This window comes from Phalacrocorax carbo, chromosome 6, assembly GCF_963921805.1.
Source record: "Phalacrocorax carbo chromosome 6, bPhaCar2.1, whole genome shotgun sequence".
NCBI lineage: Eukaryota > Metazoa > Chordata > Aves > Suliformes > Phalacrocoracidae > Phalacrocorax > Phalacrocorax carbo.
Window position 1 is genome coordinate 37,682,372 of NC_087518.1, and position 20,676 is coordinate 37,703,047.

The 20,676-nt window shown below is 39.5% G+C and overlaps 1 protein-coding gene across 1 annotated transcript in view; it reads left to right on the forward strand.

Moving 5' to 3' along the window:
* Positions 1–17,537, forward strand: part of CRB1 (crumbs cell polarity complex component 1) — a 109,221-nt gene extending 91,684 nt beyond the window's left edge. The window contains exon 13 of the mRNA XM_064455774.1: positions 16,860–17,537. Within this exon, the coding sequence (XP_064311844.1) occupies positions 16,860–17,075 (216 nt within the window). The 3' untranslated portion in view covers positions 17,076–17,537. The remainder of the gene's footprint in view (positions 1–16,859) is intronic.
* Positions 17,538–20,676: the final 3,139 nt, after the last annotated feature.

Consider the following 20,676-nt stretch of genomic DNA (forward strand, 5'->3'; position numbering starts at 1 on the left):
TGAAACTGAGAAGTGCCACCACGCTGATTTTCAGACAAGCCTCTCACCTACTGCCCGACCCAGCACCAGCTGAGGACCTGTGGGTGCCCCGGGTCACTCAAAAGCTTATCCCGGCTGTTATAACCTGCGGTGATTGAACAGACGGTCTTGCCATGTGTGGTGGTCAGCTCCAGGTTCCCCTCCTATGGTGTGGCTGAACAACCCAGGAAGCAAGATTGGGTCAAGCCTTTGGGGACCATCAGACTGATGCCTTAGTAAGTGAGCACATTTGTATCTACTGTGACTTTTGCCTTTTTGCCTTCTCCAGTGCTCTTGCAGCCTGGTGAGAAAGACTAATATCTACAGTAAAGTATTTTCAAAATGAAACCATTTTTCTGATATTCCCTGTTCTCCATAGCTAACCTTACTGTAATTGAGGTCCTTGCCTTGCAATAATACAACCTCATGAAATCAGAGATATTTAAAACCATCCACTTACATGCTCTAAAATCATACCGAAGCCAGTGGTACTTGAGGATCAAAGGAGAGAGGTCTGAACCCCTGTTCAGGGCAGCAAACATGGTCAGCGTAGCCAGCCCATGACACATTCCTGCTGGCTTGCTTTCCCAAGCAGGGAGGCAAGCCGTGGGTTAGGAGAACTATCAGTGGGCAGAAGCCAACTCTCACCTACCAGCTTTCCTGATGCTCCAAAGATCAAGACAGGGAGCATACTGCGGAAAGGAAGTAAGCAGTCTGGTCTATATAACCTATATTCTGTAAGGCTGCTTCTGGAAGCATAAAGGGTATTTCCTGGTACTTCTGATTTATTCTCTGTAGTACCTGACTTCGAGAAAACCCTCGTCACGTCAACTATTTGGAGAAAGGAATGTACAGCACAGGTAAACTTACTACAGTCTGATGATAGGTTATTGAAATAATATTATTTCATCAATTGAAGTAAGTTTTTACTGTTTCTATTAGCCTAGTAGCGTCAGCATAACTGGGCTGGAATTTATTTGTTTTCACATCATTTGCATGGTTGTAGATCACCCATCATGGCAGAATTGTTACCGCTGATGGTAGGAGCCAGAGAGAGCCCAGCTTTATTCCTGTGCCAGGTCAAATGTGGGGTAAGAAGAAACATCTTTAGATTTGTAAAATGAGCAGCTCTGCTCTGGAAGTCATTGGAAATGTCACAATGCCATTTTTATAGTTGTTTTTCATAGCAGAACAGCCCCTTAATATCCTTTGCTATTTTCTATTAGTCTGTATTCAAAACACAGGATTTAACTAAAACTTCTAAAAGGATATTGCAAGAAACACATTTAATATGTGTCATAACATAGGGTACAAAAACATTAGGATGCAAAGACAATAAGGTTATCTGACGTGTCTTAGCTGGGAAAGACGAGAAAGCTCCTCACAAGGCCAGCATTACGGCACGCTTCAGTGAAAAGCATTTGAATATTTAATGTGCATGGTAAATATAAGCAGAAAAGGGAGCCCAGATGACATATGACAGCATAACACTCTGCAGTATAGGAATCAGCTCAAGTACGGTATTCACATAACACATTTAGTATTCACACTAACACATTTTGTCTGTACACCATCCTTTATGTTGGAATGGCATTGTTTTCCTTTTTCTCACCTTCTGATGTTTTCCCTGTAGATTCACATTCATACCACATGGGCATTTACTTCAGTCATTGCTCACTTTATAAGACATTCATGCACTCCATATCTGCATTGTTCAGATACTAAATTTCACATCTTTTTTGTCAATATGGTTCGTGAGACTTAAGGTTCTTTTCTCTTTTATCTATTTTTTCTACCATCAAAAAATGAGCAAGCTTAGCACTGAGGGAAAGTGTTCTGAGAGTTGCTTTAGAACAATTAACTCATAAAAATAATACTTTACTCGTCTTTCTTTTTTTCCTTTCTTTTTTCTATTTTTTTTCTTTTCTCTTTTTTTCTTTTTTCCTTTTTCTTTTTTCTTCTTTATTTTTGTAAGAGCAGGAACAAATACTTCTGTCTTCCACTTGTCTCTGTAGATAAAAAGTGTAACTCTGATCTCATCTTAAGGACTATTGAAACACAAACAATTTGGTAATTTGGGTATTTCTGGCTATTTCTATGATCTAATGCCAAAACTTTGCATGTTTACATTTATTTTGTTTCTAAAAATACAATAGATGAGAAAATTATTTTGCTACAAATATTGAAAAGTCTTTTCTTTGTATTTTGGTGTCCGTTTTCCACTGAAAATGGAAATGAAGCTATGTTCAGTGGTAAATTTTTGAAACTTTGCTTTTTAAAAAATATGGATGTTTATCTAGAAAATAGCAAAACGGCAGTAATACCCCAACAGCAGGCATTAGTCACTTACTCACTTCCACTTTTGCACAGTAAGAAGTTTTTTAATTGCTGGGCAGCTTGTCCAAATACTGACTGAAACCAGACCGTAAATCCGTTTTAAATCCATAAATTCAAATAACTTAACTGAACAGAAGTTTCTAAACAAAAGAAAGCTCCAACCTCAATTTCAAGCTGAAAAATATAGTTCAGGTTTTCACCCGAGTGCTTGCTTACGAAAGAAAAGGAATTGGGCAGAAGTTAAGGAGTTAATGGTGGAAAAGTTAACTTATACTGAGTGCATGGTGCCAACAATCTCTTAGGATTCAATGTTTGTCCTCTTCACTAAAATGATCAGAATTGAAACATGGGTGTGAAGCTTTACATGGAATTTATTGACAGATCAGGACCAATATGGCTTCAGAGGAAGCTCATTCACCACCATTACAATTAGAAAGACCAAGAGTTACCTGCACCTGAGATATATTTACATATATAAAGGATGCCAGATAAAGGGTAAATACGGAGTTCTCCCATGCTTACTGATTAAGCACTTCAGCAAATCTACTCACATTTATTCAGGTGCCTGAATGGGAACCATGGTCCTCAATTCCAACCACTACTTTATTTAGACAGTGATAGTCCTATAGCTCCTGAATGCTATGGACATATCAATTTAGCGTAACACATGCATCTTGTAGGCTAGTGTTAATGTCTCAGAAACTAATTAGATGCTTAAGATTATTGTCAAAGGTCCATAGAATTATGTTGTTTCCAGATAAAACAAGGCTGCCTACATATCTCTTGATGAACTCTGCCTCTGGAGTACATTCTTGTGCAGGGTATTTTTCAGTTCTCATTGTGAAATTCCATTCCTAATAACATCTAAAAAACTTTTGCACACTTTACTAGGCTTATAGAATATTTTTCCACTAAAAAGCAATAGACAGAACTCCTGTTCTTGAAGATCTGAAAAAATATTTTAGTTTTAAATTATCAGGAACACTTATCTTGGATACACATAGCCACTTAAATGACAGGCAGAGCTTGTTACACAAATGTCTGAGCTTTGTACCGAACTAACTGTGCAGCAAATAAACCAGTCAGATTTATTCAAACAATATTTGATAGAAAAGAGTAGTCACTTTTGAAGAATAATAAGAGAACCCAAATTAAAAAATGTGATACTGCTGTAATTCAGTGGAAAGGAAAGCTTTACAAACCTTTGTAATTATTTAATGTGAGAAGATTTTGCACTGCCGCAGACAACTTTATTCGTTGGTGGACCCTGTGAAATGCTAGGGTAGGGATTTTGGGGATTCTCAAGCACATAAATAGTTTGGGGTCTAATATATACACGACTGAAATAAATTGGAAGATTTCTTGTTATGCCAGTGTCTACTGGACTAGGCTCTTGGCTACTGGATTTAAATTTGCTAAGCTAGTGGCTCTGCAGAGGGTAATCCCAGAAACCAGCTTGGAGCCTAAGGGAGGCCCGCACTGCTGCTGCAGCACTGCTAACGCTGTGCTCTTCTTACGTCCCAAGGGACAGGACTCTTTTTGCCCTCTTGTCCAAGAAGTCTGGTCCTCTTATCTGGGCAGACTCGAATCCCTCAGTGAAATGGCAGCGTAGGGATATGTCTCCTGCCTGGAGTTTATATAGTGATGTAACTATTACCTTTTTTTATCCCAAAGCGTACTGTTTGGGGAACTTTTGCAGCATATTGCACATGAGAGTCACACGAGACATTGTGCTCTATCTCACGGAAAATTTAATTTGGTCCTTTCTTGTTTCATTGTTTCCTTTAATCAAACATAGAGCTCATTCAGGCCAAAAGAAAATGCTTGATTTCTCTACATATGAAAGTGTAACACATCCTTCATGGTAGACCTAAACCCACTAGTAAAAGCTGGTATCTTCTGTCACTTTCTGCAGATTTGGAAGTTGTTATCCCCACACAAACTTTTCCCCATCCTTTCAGTATGTGGCGTTGTTAGGGAACCTTACAGCAGGTTGCTGAGGATGTCTCTGAAGAAGCCAGAGCAGAGATGAGTCCCAAAGAAAACCTCAGTGCTGTCAGTGTTGCCTAACATTCCAAAAGCCACCAAAAAAAGGTGGGTTTGGAGGAGGTCCTGGACACATAAAGTGGTACTGAGGGAAATGAAATTACTGCACAAGTCAGAAAACTGCAAGTAAAATGGATTTGTAAAAATCATACAGATGGGGACAGTACTGAACACCTGGAGTCTATCTTGGCTCAGTAAGAATGACTTCATTATTTTAAGTGTCTGCTTGTGGCACATCTGTAAGGTACAGAAGTGTTGTTATCTTATCCTTTACTAGGAACTGAACAGAATGTAGAGACTAAAAACCTACCCAGGATATTTTAACCAGGACACTTCAAAAAATAAATAAAGCATTATATAAATATATAAATAAAGCATAAATAAACCTGTTGCTGTCTTTGAAATAGTGAAGCTCTCTAGATGGAGCTCACATGGAAGTGATATTTCCCTTCGATACTCAGCTCCCCTGGCCCCCCTGAAGAAGCACTCAGGTCTGATGCACTGGCTGGTTGGAGGGTAACTGGCCTAGAACCCCAAAACAACATCTTTCACCTTGAATTCCTAGCTTGTGATCACTTTTTTTCATCCTCTCCCAAAACCACTGATGAAAAAGGAAGCCAAAGTATTTTCCCTGAAAAAAATGCTAATGCATGATATTTCTGCCAAAATTGTATATAACTTGCTTAATTTCATGGTTACTGGTTACCTTACTGATCTTGAAACAAGTATGAGATTAGAAATGTTTTAAGGAAGCATGCAAGTACCAATCAGAAGAGTTACTTGACGCCATAAAGAATCATCTTGGAAATCACTGATTAAATTATTAGTTGAATTAAATAGCTTATTTATGGTTTAAAAAGTAAAGACAGTGAATAAGCAAAGCTCAGGGTCTGTGGGACTTCAGAATGGGATTATGGCAGGGAATGAACTATCTCCCAGACCTTGCCAGTTCTCATTCTCAATGGGAGTGTTAGAGCCTGGTCAGGGCTTCACAACCCTGACATGACTACTAGGGACTGATCACAGGTGCTTTTGTGCAGGCAGTCTTTAGGCAGTACAAAGAGATTAAATTCAATTACCATTTCCACCTTGGGTTGCCTAACTGATCATAAGCTAAGCGTGTCTCTACTTCATGCTTCAGTTTCCCTCTCTGACAAAAGGATATTGGCCTGCTTTAAAGGGGATCTCCAAACTGAAAGCTTCTCTTTAAGAAATAAAGAAATAAGGCATCAAGGATGGAGCTGAGAAGGAAGAACCACTTAGGCTATCTGTTCAACAGAGGACAACTCTGGTATCTGAGAAAGGTGGAATCAAAAGGTGGGTTGTATCAGAAATAGTTTACAACTGCAGATAAAGGTGGATTTTTACCTGACTCTACAAACTGTATTGAGAAGCCCCCAGATCTAAATTAATCTTCTGGTTAGAAGCAAGGTTGAGTTGCACTCATAGTCAATCTGCCTTGCCTGGAACACCAGAGATAAATTCAGTGAGCTGAGCCAGCAGACTTTTTTTCCTATCTCTAAGTAGTATGATCTTCATGAAAAATCTTCTGAAACTGTAGAAAATCATCTTAAAAGAAATACATTGACAAGGCTGCCACTACTTCCTAACATGTTAGAGTAAATCTCTCTAATTTGAAGTACAATGTATTTTCTGTTAGTTATCTTTAGGTGGCAGTAAGGTAAAAGCATGGAGCAGACAATTAGGAGAAATCCCTAATGTCTGCTGAGAGACCTTTTTCTCATGTACTGCGCTGACTGTAACATAGAAAGAGACTTCATAAACCACTTGCATCCTTAGCAGATATCCAAAAAGCAGTTATAAGAGTTGGATTCACCAACATCACATTCAGAGGCAAACCTGTTGAATACCAACAATAGTAATACAATGATGAGATAATATAATAGGTATGCAGTTACTTGATTCAAGAATCCCTGAGGACAGAGGTAAGGTTCACAGGTACAGACAGACTCATGTGTTCCCATCAACAGATATAAGTAGACTAAAAAGGGCAAAAAGCCACAAGAAACAATAAGTTCACTGACAAATAAAACATATGGATCAAGATTAAAACAGGGTGTCAAGGAGTAGTTATTGACATAGAGGTTTATAGATTTTTTTTTTTTCCCATTTACACTTTTCATGTATGCATCTTCCAAAGTCTTTCCTGAAGCTAAAATGTAATGGTGTTTGTTGTCTCTAATCAGCTTTCTACTAGAAAAAAAGCCAGTAGTATGAAAACATACTCAAAATTTTTATCAAGGAATATAATTATCTAAGTAACATGACAGTGTCATGTAGCGTTCTGAGGCAAGTATTATGTAGCCAGTAAAGGTCTATCTTATACCATTAATATTTACAGTTGGAAGCACGAGATGGCTGCAATCTAAGTGCTGCACCCAACAAAGGCTAGCTGTTGACTTGATACCTTGTTGTCTGACAGTGTGAAACAGCCAAATAGCTACTTACTTCATCACCACTTGACAGCATAATATTAATGCTAGGTAGCAACACATGGCTGTTTTGCAGGAGCTTAGCACCAGATAGGAAGAAGAATTTCATGGAACAGTTTTGAGATTGTAGGCTTAGCTTATTAGCAGAGAAGTAGGGATGGAAAGTGTCTGGCACTTACAAAACAAAACAGGAATCATAACTCTGTCTCTGCTCTACCGTACACCACTGACCCACCTATTACACACCATCGGACAGAGCAGTTTCTTATTTCCCCAGGAAGTGGGAAGAGGCAAGACGGACAGTTTCAGCCCAGGTTGCACCAATTCTTACGGAGGACCAGGACCCAGGGGAGATAAACAACCCTGCTTCACATCACCACAGTCAGGGACCAGAGCCCACAGAGGGTGGCTGCATCTGTATGTGATGTGAGCCTTCAGTAGGTACTTGGTGCTGTCCACAAAGGCCTGATTATAGAAATAAAAGAATATCTACCACTAGCATCACTAAGTAAAGAAGAGATCTCTAACCTCAACTGGTGTGTACTGGAAAGTGGAGTTTTGAGTAACCAGTTCTATGCCCACAATTCACATTTTGCAACTCTATTAAAGTAAAGCAAAATTGATAATGCACATGCAAATCACACTGAGTGAAAACAATGCACATGGACACATATTAGTGAGGAGAAACAACATGCAGGTATTCACTTAAAAAAGCTTTGCGCTTTCAGATTGTGAATACCTCGGCAATAATCCTCATACTTTTCCCCTTATACAGAAAAGATCGGAATCTAGATTCAGAGAGCAAAAGAGAGAGAGTATATGTGCAAAAATCAGAAAATCAAAAGTTTGCATTAGAAATGAGTTAGTTTCACCCTTGGCATAGCTGCCGGTAGCCTACGCTATTACTTCCTGCCCTGTTCTCTTATCCAAATACTGTCACTCGCATCAGCCCCAACTTGAATATAACAACATCATCCTTCACATGCTGATCTGCTCAATGCCTATGCAATTAATGAAGAAAGCGGTTTTGAAATTCATTCTTCTTACTCACGATTCTATTTCTCTCTGCCTACTGAATCTGTCTTCACCTCTTTTCCTCAGGAGCTGTCCTACCCTCATCTTCAGCGCTGTAGCATCTTTTCCTATTCTTCTCCTTCTTTTGGGTTTAACCTACTGACCCCTTCCTGCTCACTTCTCTCTCCCATGACAACAGGAGCAGACTTCCTCAAAAGGCCACTACTGTGTGTTCTTCCTCTTCAGGAGTAGTTTCTACTGTGGATCTATAGGGATGCAGTAAACTCAACCCAGCTACGTGCAGGGCAATGACAGAAAGTTGGTGGTTTCAGTGACAGTTTTTTTGATTTTAAATATCATCCATTCTGTCCTACAAGATGCTTGCCTGCTAAGGCTTTTATCCACCACCAAGATTTATTCCTATAGAGTCTGCTGTCTCGAAGCTGTAATGCAGTTATGCCCTATGGAGAAGCACCCCCTGAAACACTGTGCTGCTACCCATGTACAAAAATAATCCTATATGCTATCCCAAAGCATTCCTCTAACTGGAAAGGGATGTTACACCCCAGAGACTGACACCTTTACTAAAACATTTGTCTAGTCTGCAATTTAGCAGCTATGGGACAAACTCCTCCTCAGCATGGTTTGCCTGGATTTGCACCAGCTATAGATTTTCCGTCTTATCCTGTCAGATTGCAGCAGATGGTGAAGTTCCTACACCAGAGGCTGTCGATAGAATTTTAAAAGGCATCTCATAACAACACATCGGAGCTGCACATTTAATCTGTGCTGTACCACTAAGATGATCTTAAAAAGATCTGGAGCACACTTACAAAATTAGCACTGGCAGTTGCTGCAGAAATGCTATCAAGGAGTCTTCTCAAAGCCCACAGCTTAATGAGAGCTTACCTCCCAAACTGCCAGCCAAATCACTTCTCTGTGTATAACCAACACTCCGCTGTCTGAGCAAAAAGGCATTTAATACTCTGTCCTGTGAGATACTGATCCAGCAAAATATTGGATGGAGATTTTAAGGGGCTACTTATGTAATTCTGGCTTTGTTGGGTCCATGGCTGAGCTCACGTAAAGTACAGTGGCCAAGACCAGAAATATTTCTTCTGCCTAAGACAGACCATCCTGGACTTACTAAACACCACTGTTTTCATGGCTGGACCTCCTCCATTAAAGAGTTATATAAGTCAGACATCAATACTACAAGTAGTTAAAGAAATTGTAGTTACTGTATGGAGCCTGTTCTTTAGAGATTAATTCAAAAAAGTGAGTTTGTGAGTCTGAAAATCTACATCCAAAAAGCTAATATTGTAAACAGAAGGCTACCTGAGACAAACATTACGGCAAGTACTAGCATTAAGGAGGGGGAAAATTGTTTTGACTTAAACGCAGCAAGTGTTTCCATGTGATCCAGGAGTGGTCCTGCAGCCTAATGTGGGGAGAGAAGGTCCATCTACGCTGATCTTACTGGAAAATAAAGACTAATGCGAATCACACCCTTGTTTAACTGAAGTTTGCTTTACAATTTAGTTGCAACACTTTAGAGAGCTCCATCTCCAATATCTTGCTCCATTATCATTAGAACAAACTTCCTTGTCAACTTCTATAGTGTCACAACAGTGTGACTTCACGTGTCAGAAGGGAGGCTGTCAGCATTTCTTAATGAGGCACTTTCCTTTGCAAGCCCAGCTAAATCCTAGACTTCAATCATCTCCATCTTCCTCATTTTCTCATAGGACACCACAGATGTAACTCTTCCTTGATAAAAAAGATTGCATTTTTCCGATATATAACTGGTCAGTCCAGATGATCAATTTATCATTATAGCTGCTAACACTAATTTTCTCTCTGCATTTCCACTTTGATTTCAAGAATTGTCAGACAAGTAAAAGTTGACATTTTCCAGGAAGGAATTCATTCCAACTGTCATATTTCAACTAAGATGAACTATTCAAGCTACATTTTATAGATGAACGTGCACTAGTTAGAGGTGGTAGTGAATGAAATTTCTTCAGAGACATTTTAAGAAAATATTCAGACAATAACATCCACCAGAAAATACAGAAATAAAAAACAGATTACTTACATTCTTCTTCAAGGTGAGCTGCCTATATATACATTATACAGTGGATCTTCTGCACACATCAGATGTAGTCACCTAAGTTTTGTCTTCAGCAATGTCCATAGAGGTCTCATTCAGGCCATCCAGCAATGGGGTCTGTCTTTTCCTGCAGATATCAGGAAAACAACTCAGAAGCTGATGGCAGAAACAGCAATGGAAATGACAAAAATTCAAGACTATCTACAACTCTGTATGTAGTGTAGATACCTTTTCAGAGGACTACAGAGATAGATGAGGGACAACAGGGTAGTCTCGTCCTAGATGACATGGTATCAGAGAAAGAAGTTCCCAAGATGTGGTGAGAAAACCAGTCACGCTTACCTTGGGGTGTAACCTGGCACACGGAAGGCAAAGCTACCTCTGACCAGCACAAGAACCAATACGTGGCAACTACAGGCTAGCCTGAACTGGAGCTATGGGCTGGCTGATTGCAGGGGCGAGCAGTCACATCTTTAGGCCACAGAGATCTTCATCAGGTATTTGAGGCTCCAAGTCTGACTCGACTCATTCTACAAACCAGCCTTGTTCTTATTTGTTAAGGAAGAAAAACTAGATAGAAACCCTGCAGCAGTCTGTCTAGGTCAGTTTTTTCTCTTGATTTCTGCTTCTTAGTTTCAGAGAATTCAAATGCTTTTCTTACCAGATAATCCTGAAGCTTGTTATGCACCAGGCTTAAAATATAGAAAATACTGCACCTTTCAGCAATGACTTCCTTCACACACAGAGGCAAGGAGAAGAGCTGTTCAATGTTGCTGCCACAGAAAATGCACTTTTGAGGCCCGCAAGATAAACTGAAGAGATATAAGGTGTGCAGAAGGAAAAGGAGTTGGTGGCCTCACTAGTGATAAACACTGGAAAATCATCTAAGGTGTGCCACAGACGCTAAGCGCTGCCTCCTTTGTTGCCACAGGTACCAAAGTAGAAAGGAATAAATTATTCAAGTGCCTGAATGATAACTGTATAGGCACACTCAGCACAGATGACTGCCCACATGGACAACAGCATGAAGAAGGAAACCAGAAAAATGCATAAAGAGGATAAAGCAGTTAAAGGAAATAGATGTGTACAGAATTCTAAAAATTGTTTGCCATTTCCAGTGGCCTGTGCAGTGTTTGGCTCAGATGGACATCGATCTGCTTTCTTTAAATGAGTCCAAAATGGATTATTGGTTCAACACAGCAGCACAACAACTAGGCCAACGTAGCTCTTGGGACCCACTGGCTGGTGTTCAGCACATGCAGAGCAGCTGATGGGAGGGAGAGCAATAGGTACTAATGCTTGTGAAGGTGAAAAAAAAAAATCATGGAAACGGGACTTCATACGGCGCACATTTAAGGTACTTATGGTGGAACAAAGCCAATCCATAGATTTATGGCCACTTTACTGCTGTTGAAAATGAGCTATAGTCCCACAAGCTGGGGTTATCAATGCATCTCATTATAACAGATTTGTGTATGACTGACCGATTTCTTCTTGAACTGCTGAGATTCTTACTTGAATTCAGCATTTAAGAGAAAAAAATTCTGGTTGTAAATCCTCAGTGAAATAAACTCTGCATATCTATGGGCTTTTTAATCAAGTTAATGGCTTTGCTTCAGTGCCTCACTATTATCCCTATATGCTCCCAAACTTTTCAAAGTAATTCTGCCATGGATTAGGACCACTCAAGCTAATTGTCCCTCTTTACTATAGCAAATGGTTTTGATTTGGGGGCAATAAATCTAGATGGCACGGATCAGATGTTCTTACCATGAATGAAGTGATAACCTCTTGAGTGGTGTCAGGACTCAGGAGATGGAGACTTCGCTGGTGAAAACTCCAGCACACGTGAGCAGCTGCAGAATTCCCAGAAAGCTCTGCATGTGTTGGAGAAGGGAATTCTCCTAGGTTTGGCAATCCCTGTGTTTTAAAGCTTGTGTTGATGTCTCTGACTTGGGAAGCATCCAGAATCAGGCACATTTCTATGCAAGTGCTGAAATGAAGGCTGATTAATTCTTAGTGCCCAACAACAGAGGCATGCTTCTGCTTTCAGAGCAAATTATGCCTTTCACATCCCAAAGACACATACCCTTGGCCCAGAGCTCGTGCCCAGGTAGCAGCATCCCAAGGAAGCTCATGCTACTTCTCTCACACCTACAGCTCGCTCTTCTCTCTCCCTGATCTGGCTCAGCCCTTGGTGTTTGCGGCCATAATTCTCATCCCCCGTATTGACATAAAGCAGGATTAGATCAGATAAGTCATGCTGATGTAAAACACACAAGAGGAAGAGGCCCTGTGTATTTTACCGGCTCCCTTATGCTATTCCACTCACCTTTGACATTCGGCACACATGGAAATGTTCATATATAGCAAATCCCTAATATTCCCCTCTTATAAAATACCCATTTGGAAGACGGCTTGTTTAAAGATAAGCATTCATATACTGGATTGATAAATGCTACTGAGCTTTGACTTGTGAACTTGGCCATCCTTATCCAAACTGTTAATCTACAAACCAAGTCAAGGAACCAAGGCTGAACAATCAATCTCTTTCAATAACCAAATCAGAAGCAAAACCAGTCTTACAATGAATTTTTACTCTATCTATGATTTGTCTAATCTAAACATCCTAAATAATTTTTATTTAATAATTTGAAAAAACTAAAAAATTAATCAGCTTTGAAATGAAACAGTGAAAAGCTCAGACTTTGTTTTTCTTAAAAAAAAGACAAAATAAGATTTTTTTTCTGCATTTCCTCCTGTCTTTGTCTTTGCAGATGAAGTTATTCACATGAAAACTAAATCCAAGAATCTCTTCTTCCTTTTTTTTTTTAATTTTGCCAAAATAAATTTGTCTTCCTCCAGCTGACATCAAAAGACATATAAAGAGAACATACTACATAAAATATCTTAGCAAGAAGCATATTGGCCTTCTAATGTTAGCAGACTTCCTTGTGTTGGTATTACCATGGCACATGGCATCATCTTGCCATCAGCATCCGTTACCATTAAGGATACAGCTTTTACTGACAGCTATGGTATATTAGGGGCAGTCACAACTGCACTGTGACTGGCTACCTTTTATACAGGCTTATAAGATAATTCAGGTCAGAATAGCCCGCAGGATGTCTCCCAGTCAAGCTTCATGTTCAAAGCGTAATGAGAATCTCAAAGCTATTGCCTGGTCAGTAAATTATCCCTCCTTCAGTTACCCTACATATATTTAGTTATTCATAAGCAGTGCTGAAGTTACATTCAGAAATACCTGTAATCACCATGTGGTATTTATTAACAAGAATTATTTCTGAAAGGTGATAACAGCGTATGGGGGCCTCATCGGCTCCCCCGGCAACAAAGTTCTGTAGCAAAAAAAATTAAAAAATCAGTAACTTGTTTCTCTTCATGAATTTCCAGCTGTCCTGTGGCTTTTTTTGTTTGTGCTGGGACAAAATGAAGTTTGCCTCACCTTGTCCTTTCCAGAGCTTTTCCCTTCTGCTTTTGAAGCTTTAGGCCACAGAACACCTCTTGTGTGGGACTCTGCCACAGCTTTGTGATAAACACACCAAAAAATTGTACATTCATAGCAAGTGGCCATCTCACAAGTGGCTGATTCACAGATCTCAACAAGCTAACGTGGGGAAGTGAATAGCAGCCTGTGTGATATGAAGTTGGAAAGTGATGTTGTAGTGTGGTGGTCTGATCAAGGAGACGTCAGCTGTGCGTTGCTCACCACGCGGCGCCTTAGGACTCCCACAGACGTGCAGCCGTGGGTGATCTGCTAAGCAGCCCTGAACACGGACGTATGCAGCTACATGCATGAGCAGTCCCACAGCAGTCAGGGGGGCTCTGCTCTTTGAAGCATCGAGGAGGTTCATAGCCTAGATCCACCTATGGTGGAAGCAACAGACAAGGACTTACCAGAAAAGCCTGAAGGAGTGATATGGGACCTTTACGTTCAAACTGCTTTTTTAAAGTTCACTTCCTACCATTATGCAAAATACACAGTAGGGTCAGTAACAGAAAACCCCTTTTTCCACTGTCTTAGCAGCACTCTCTTTCTAAAAATGCTGTTCAGTCCTTTTTCTTTTCAGGATCCCCAGTTACAATTATTTCAGTCTGTCATCATCACCAAATACTGTGATGAACAGACTCTGAGATAACAGGGGACAGAAGTTTTCAGATATTTTTTTTCCCAGATCAGCCAGCTGATTTTCTAAATTAACCGTTCAGCCATTAATTACTAAAGCAGCAGTTGATTTTGATGGGACTAGACTGCAGAGCCTTCTGGCAACTCTTGTTATCAGTTCAGTGCTACTGCTAGGGGGGCTACCGATATTGTAAACTTGGGCAGTGATCTGTGGGCCAGTAAACCAGGGAACAGCACTTGAAAAGTAGTTTGGTTTTTTTTTTTTTAATCCACAGAATCTAGAAAATAGAAGCAACATAATCACAGAAATAAAGTTAGCTTATGCATCTGATCATGGTAAAAATCACAGCTCTCTAGATTTTAATCAGTGGGGTAACTTTTCTTACACACTGACTCAAGAGGAAGTGGTTTGTCCAACACAGGCAATTTTCAGTAGTTTTTTCAAGTTCAAGTCACTGGTTGAAATCCAATGAATGAATAACAGTTATTAAACAGAAACATAGCGGATTGCTATGGTGTGCTATGGGTAAGGTTTCTGTAATAAGTAACTATTGAAGAATGATAAGAAGCCTCGTTATGATGATTTTAACTTGAGAATGAGGTTCAGATATGTGACTGCGTTATAACAAGTTACAGGGTTTTTTTCTCCCCAACTTCTTTCAAAAATTTTTTTCTTTAACAAATAAAATTAATTTGAAGGATATAAATGAAAATGTTTCCATAGATATAGACATGCTTTCAACAGGAATGGAAAGAGTATGGACTGGAAAATAGCAGAATAAGTTCAGAAATTTCATGTATCAGAGACCAGGCAATACCATCCCTTTGCCTATGGCAATGAATTGCTTCAGCCCTAGGATCAGAGTTAACTTAGACTATTCTTGGCCCTTGGTTTCCCAGAGCAGACAATGAAAATGAAAGCTTCTGAAAATAAAAATTCCATTAGAAATTTGCGGTCTCTCTGAGACAGGAGGAACAAGGGTCATATAGTCTAACACAGTACAGAGAAAAACTAAGATCTCAAATATATCTGTAACACCATCTAAAGATGAAATGACCTTCTCAATCCAATACAATTTAATAGACCAACATGTTTCATGCCACTTTTTTTAGGGTTGGAGTCACAGGGACTGTCACCTGCACTAGATTATTTCTATTGGAAAAAATGTTTTTAAAATCATAGGAACCATATATTTAGCCATCAAGGACAGAGGAAAATATCCTAGCCGGTCATGCATCCCCTAGAGAGAATCCCTGAGACAAACTTGCTTTTATTGTTATAGTAGGACCTTTTACATCAGCATGGAGGTGGAGAGAGAAAAAAAGAGGAAGGATTGTTTTAACATTTCCCCTCTGGCATTGTCGTTCTTCTGCAAAGGCATCTGAGCAGCGTGAGTCCAAGCAATGTACGCACAGCAATAGCATCCACTTACAGTACATGCATCACTGAATCCAAAATTGTGATCGTTCTCAGGACTGTAATTGCACTTCCTTAGAAATGACGAATAAGCAGGTCAGTAAAATATCCTGTAACATGCATATCTAGCTGGGAAACAGGCTCTGAGCTGCTGTTCTCTGTTTCTAAATATTTTGGGATTTGAAAGCCTCTAGCATGCATTTGTGGCAGTTCAGCTGTCACTCATAATACGAATCAAAAGATGATGGATGGCAGAATCTGCCCAGAAGTTCAATTCCTGCTAGGGTCACTCTGTCTGTAGTGACCACTTCTCCACACTAACCACATCACTTCATTGGCTTACCTCACCATAAGCATTATTTTTACACATAAAAGCACATACGTAGGTGTGTATAAAACATTCATCTACCAAGTATAATATTTCTCTGGTCTAAAGCTTTTCAACTGGCAGATTTGTTTATGTGCACTGTGCCTTCTGACATGATCACATTTCCCACTGCCACATGAAAACAGGAAAACAAAATCAGAGCATCTTTACTTTCATCCTGTACTGTACTGGTGGTGTTTCTGTAGGTGAAGCTACAAAGCCTAGATGTAGAAGAAGAGCTGGATGAATATTTTAAAACATTTGTGAAAATAAACCGATTAACTTCTCACTGAATAGATTTCATTTGCACTCTTGTGCAGCCTTTATACACTTATTGCATGCAAACATGCCGGTAGAAAAGTTTACTGGCAGGAATGCCTGTAGAAATAGTACATTTTACAAAAATATTTGCAGTAAGCAAAATTTCTATATGTAAGGACAAATATTAACATAAATTTGACGACTCCAGCAAGAGAAACAGAAATATGACTGAATAAATATCCAGCCAAAGTAGCTCATGTTTAACTTGCAGTGGCAAAGACTGGCAATAATGAGTTCACAACCAAACTAGGTATAATGAATTATTATTAAAGTGATTAAACAAATAATTGCTGAATTACTACTACAGCCCACAAACGTATTAACCCATAGGTTATTTTCAAGCAGAAAGGAAGCTGTCAAATGAAATGGGTCATTACATGAAATTCATCCAGCTCTGTCTGGTATATTAAATATCCAGCATCATGTGTGTAATTTTCTGAAGAGTCCAAAGAACAAAATCTGGAGGGGCTAAGGTACTTCTGTACCAATAAACAGTGCTTCAGCAGTAGCTCATCTATGCAAAGCACTATTCACAGAATGGTTTTTGTTTTCCTTCCATGGTAGCTCAAGTGTGTCTCGGTATTCTCTTGACGTAAATTATATTGCAATTATTTCAATCCTTCCAGTTGACAACTGACTTGATCTCGAACATATTCACCTCCATTGGCTCAGTAACGCTGGCCTTGTTATTGATCCTCTTCTTGGCAGTTGTGGTTTCAGTCATCGCTGCCAATAAACGGGCAACTCAAGGGACCTACAGCCCCAGCCGGCAGGAGAAGGACGGATCCCGGGTAGAGATGTGGAACATGGTGCAGCCGCCACCGATGGAAAGACTGATTTAGAAGAAAGCACCCCTCCATCCTGCAAGATGGCTGAAAGGGGACAGTGTACATATGTTAGAAGTGTTCGTTTTCGTTCTGATTCCAGGAATACTCACTATAAAGATTACAATGACTTTGGATTTTCAATATTTTTTTCTTTTAAGTTCAATAACATTAAAATTCTCATAGTAGTTAAGTGAAACAATGCCATATATCATGGTTTTGGACCAACCTGTCCAAGGACAACTTTTATTTGCACTGGAAACGCCAGCCTTGGTGATCAGCAATAGGCATTACAGACAGTAATGGCTCCTGAGATACATGTAAGTGCCTCTCTCAGATGTAACACAGATAAGAGCTTCTTGTTTTTCTTTTGACCGCCTAGCAATCACTGCTGCAGAAGGTGATGCAGACAAATCAAATAAGCCTGTACAATAAAGACATTATAATTCTGTTATCAAAGGGTTTAGTACTAGAGGTGTGTCTCAGAATATCTATTTTCATCTGTTAATCGGGAATTAAAGGGAAGCTGTGCAAAAACCCTCCGAAACGAATGCTTCAAGTTTAATTGGCTTTCTTTCCTCCAGTTCTCTTATTTTACCTGCTGTGTCTCCACCTTCTACTGAAAAGAATTTCAGTTTCTGCAAAAGCACATACTTCTCTGACTGTAAAAGACTGTCCTAAAATATCCAATGGGCACAATCCAACCTCTTAGGAGACATTGAATCTAAACATCCTTAACAAATTCTGTGCATCCACACTACTGCCATTTTCTTATTACAGTACCTGGTGGTACTGTTTAGAAAACTTTTGCTTCTCACATTGCAAACATATATTGGCTGCCAAAAATTCATGCCCAAAAATGTTTCCCAAAGCTCATGGAAAATACCAGGAAAGAGGCAGAAGTGGCCTACATGTAGAGCACTGGCTTGGAAATAATTACGATGACAGACTTGGTGCTTCTGGAGCTCTGCCTTCTCATACGATCATGGGCAAATAAATTTTTATGCCTCAGTTTTCCTCTTTTAAAACAGGGATAATCCTGTTTAACTACCTTGTAAACCTCAGCAGCAAAGGATTGCAACTGTTTGTTGAAAAAGAAAGAAACACATAAAATATAATGGAATAACATTTGTTACGCAATGTAACGGAAGAGATCTCGTAATGAAATAGACATCTGAAAATCTTCAAGAGATTTAATGATCATTCTTTGAGTAGGAAAAGATGTGCAAAAAATACACCCAGGTCAAGGGGGTTTTGAACTGTAGGGGGAAATTTTAGCAGTAGCTCATCCAGTTAATTTTCACATGTAGTCAAGAAATTAAAGCATGAGCATTGCTCCCACAAAAACGGAACCCACAATAAAGAGGCAACGGATGTCATGTTGGATCCATGATGGCATTTCTTTCTTCCTGCAGTTCAGCTTATATGTTCCTTCAATTGTGAAACGTCCCAGATAAGCGCATCAAATCCCAGATGGTTGTTCCAGGAGTTGCATAATAGAGGACGCACACTCAGCATCCAGGAGTTTAACTCATCTTTTTAATTAATGATCAATTCATAATTCATTTTGAATTAACCCCTTAAGGGGTTACTGAAAATCAATGTCACTGCCATTTACTTTTGTATTAGAAGATTAGCAATAACTGTGATAGTAAGCACATTCTGGATTTTTTTGCAGTCCTCACAGATATCTTTCAAAACAACACACTACAGAAAATGCGAGCGGATGGTAGGACTCAAGCCAAGTTAAAGGAGCAGAATATAGTCACAGTGAAAATGCACAAAATAATTTGTTCTAGCCTAATTTACAGCTTTACTACTAAAGCTTATCATTTTGAATGCAATCATTGCTGTACAGATGCAGTTTAAATCAAGAGAGTTCAAATGGCAACTAAGGAAAGAACGGAAAAATAAGTTACCAAAAATGTGATGGCAGATAAGAGATAGCAGAGATTCAGGGAAGATCTTTTCAAATCATGGTGTTATGTTATAACAGATGTAATAGCTTCCAACTGAAACTCTTGGTTCAGCCCGGCATTTGCCCTATGAGACAGTTCTAAGGCATAATAAAAAATACTGTAAAGTTTGTTAGGCATTATAATTTTTAGATAAATATCTGAAAAAAGAATAAATCGGCTCAAAGAACATACAGTTTGAGGTAGATACCGCTCAGCAAACAAGACAGCAAAGAGCAGCGTGTGAGGATGAGAGACCACAACTGAAGCAGGAGTGATTTGGGCAGATTCTCTCACACATCACTTCAGCCTCACCCAGAAAAAGCTGCGGGAGACCCAAGGACAAGGCTGCTTCCTAGACAGGGATGGCAAAGCAGGAAAAGACACACAAGCCTGTGGGAACAAGAGGGCAAGCAGTAAATAAGACAAGAAGAGGCTGCAGGCTGGGAAGGGCCAGGGGGAGTCTAGAAACACCAACTAGGCACAAGTAGCAGAAGCAGCATTGACTAGCAAAGCAGATGCAAGGAAGATGTTTCCACACACCTGCTTTGCGTTCTTGGATTTCTGGTCAATGAAAACGGCTGTATGAGCTGCAAAGAGAAATAAAATTGATAGAAATCTCAGCTAATTGCAGATATGGAGAAAGAAAAACACAGATTAAGTCAATCCAGAAGGATTGTTATAATGAAGATCTAACTTCGAAGTTTGCACTTCTTTGAGCAGGAGGTTGGACTAGATGACCTCAGCAGGTCGCTTCCAGACTAAATTATTTTATGATTCAAAGAAAAAGGACCAAAGAGAGAAAGCAGCTGAAGATGGAGGCAGTTTGCATGGAGAACTGACTTGAAGGAAAGCCTTATTGTTCTCAGTGAAAGATAGAGCAAGAATAAGGAAGTGGCTGGAAAGTAATACTGCTCAGTGGTTTGACTTTCTGGATGAAATTTTGGAGACAGTAGAAAAACAGTTTGTATAGAGGTAATAAAATATTTGAGAAAGTGTTGCCACACAGAGGATCTATAGGGCTGAGCAAGACACCCAGGAATGCATACAGAGGAAGGACGAGCAGAGAAGATGAAAGACTGAAGAGTTTTCATGCATACCAAAGAGAGCTCTGGAGAAATATGCTCCTAAGGAATTAAAAAGACAACCCTAAAAGCACAAGAAAGGGAAAAATCTCACAGTGAAATATGACTGTGGTTTGTAGAAGGTAAGTCAAGGAGACAGAAGGCAGAGGAAAAAAACCTTTCAACTAAGATTAGAGTAAGCCATAAGTGATTGCTGTCAGTCTCAGTGGAGAGGAAATGATAAAAATAACAGTGGTGAAAATTCACGCAAAAGTGAGAGAAGAAAAGGAAATGAAAGCGGATGGCACTTGAGGAAGGTGGAGGCAAAAACTGGATCGCAGCAATGGTGAAGCTGGGCTTTCACAGCAGTGAGGCCATAGGAAAGGGAGGGAGGATGATAGTGAGTCAGGAACAAGAATTACTTACCGAAGCAGATCTGTGTAGGCTAACTTAGAGGGAGCATGTTTTATTGCAAATAGGAATTAAAATGTAAATATTCAAAACTCTATTTACAATCTTACAAGAAACAAACAAGAAAAGGCCCAAAAGGCACAAATGTCAGTTCTAAATATACTTTCTGAAAAGCTGAATTAACAAAGC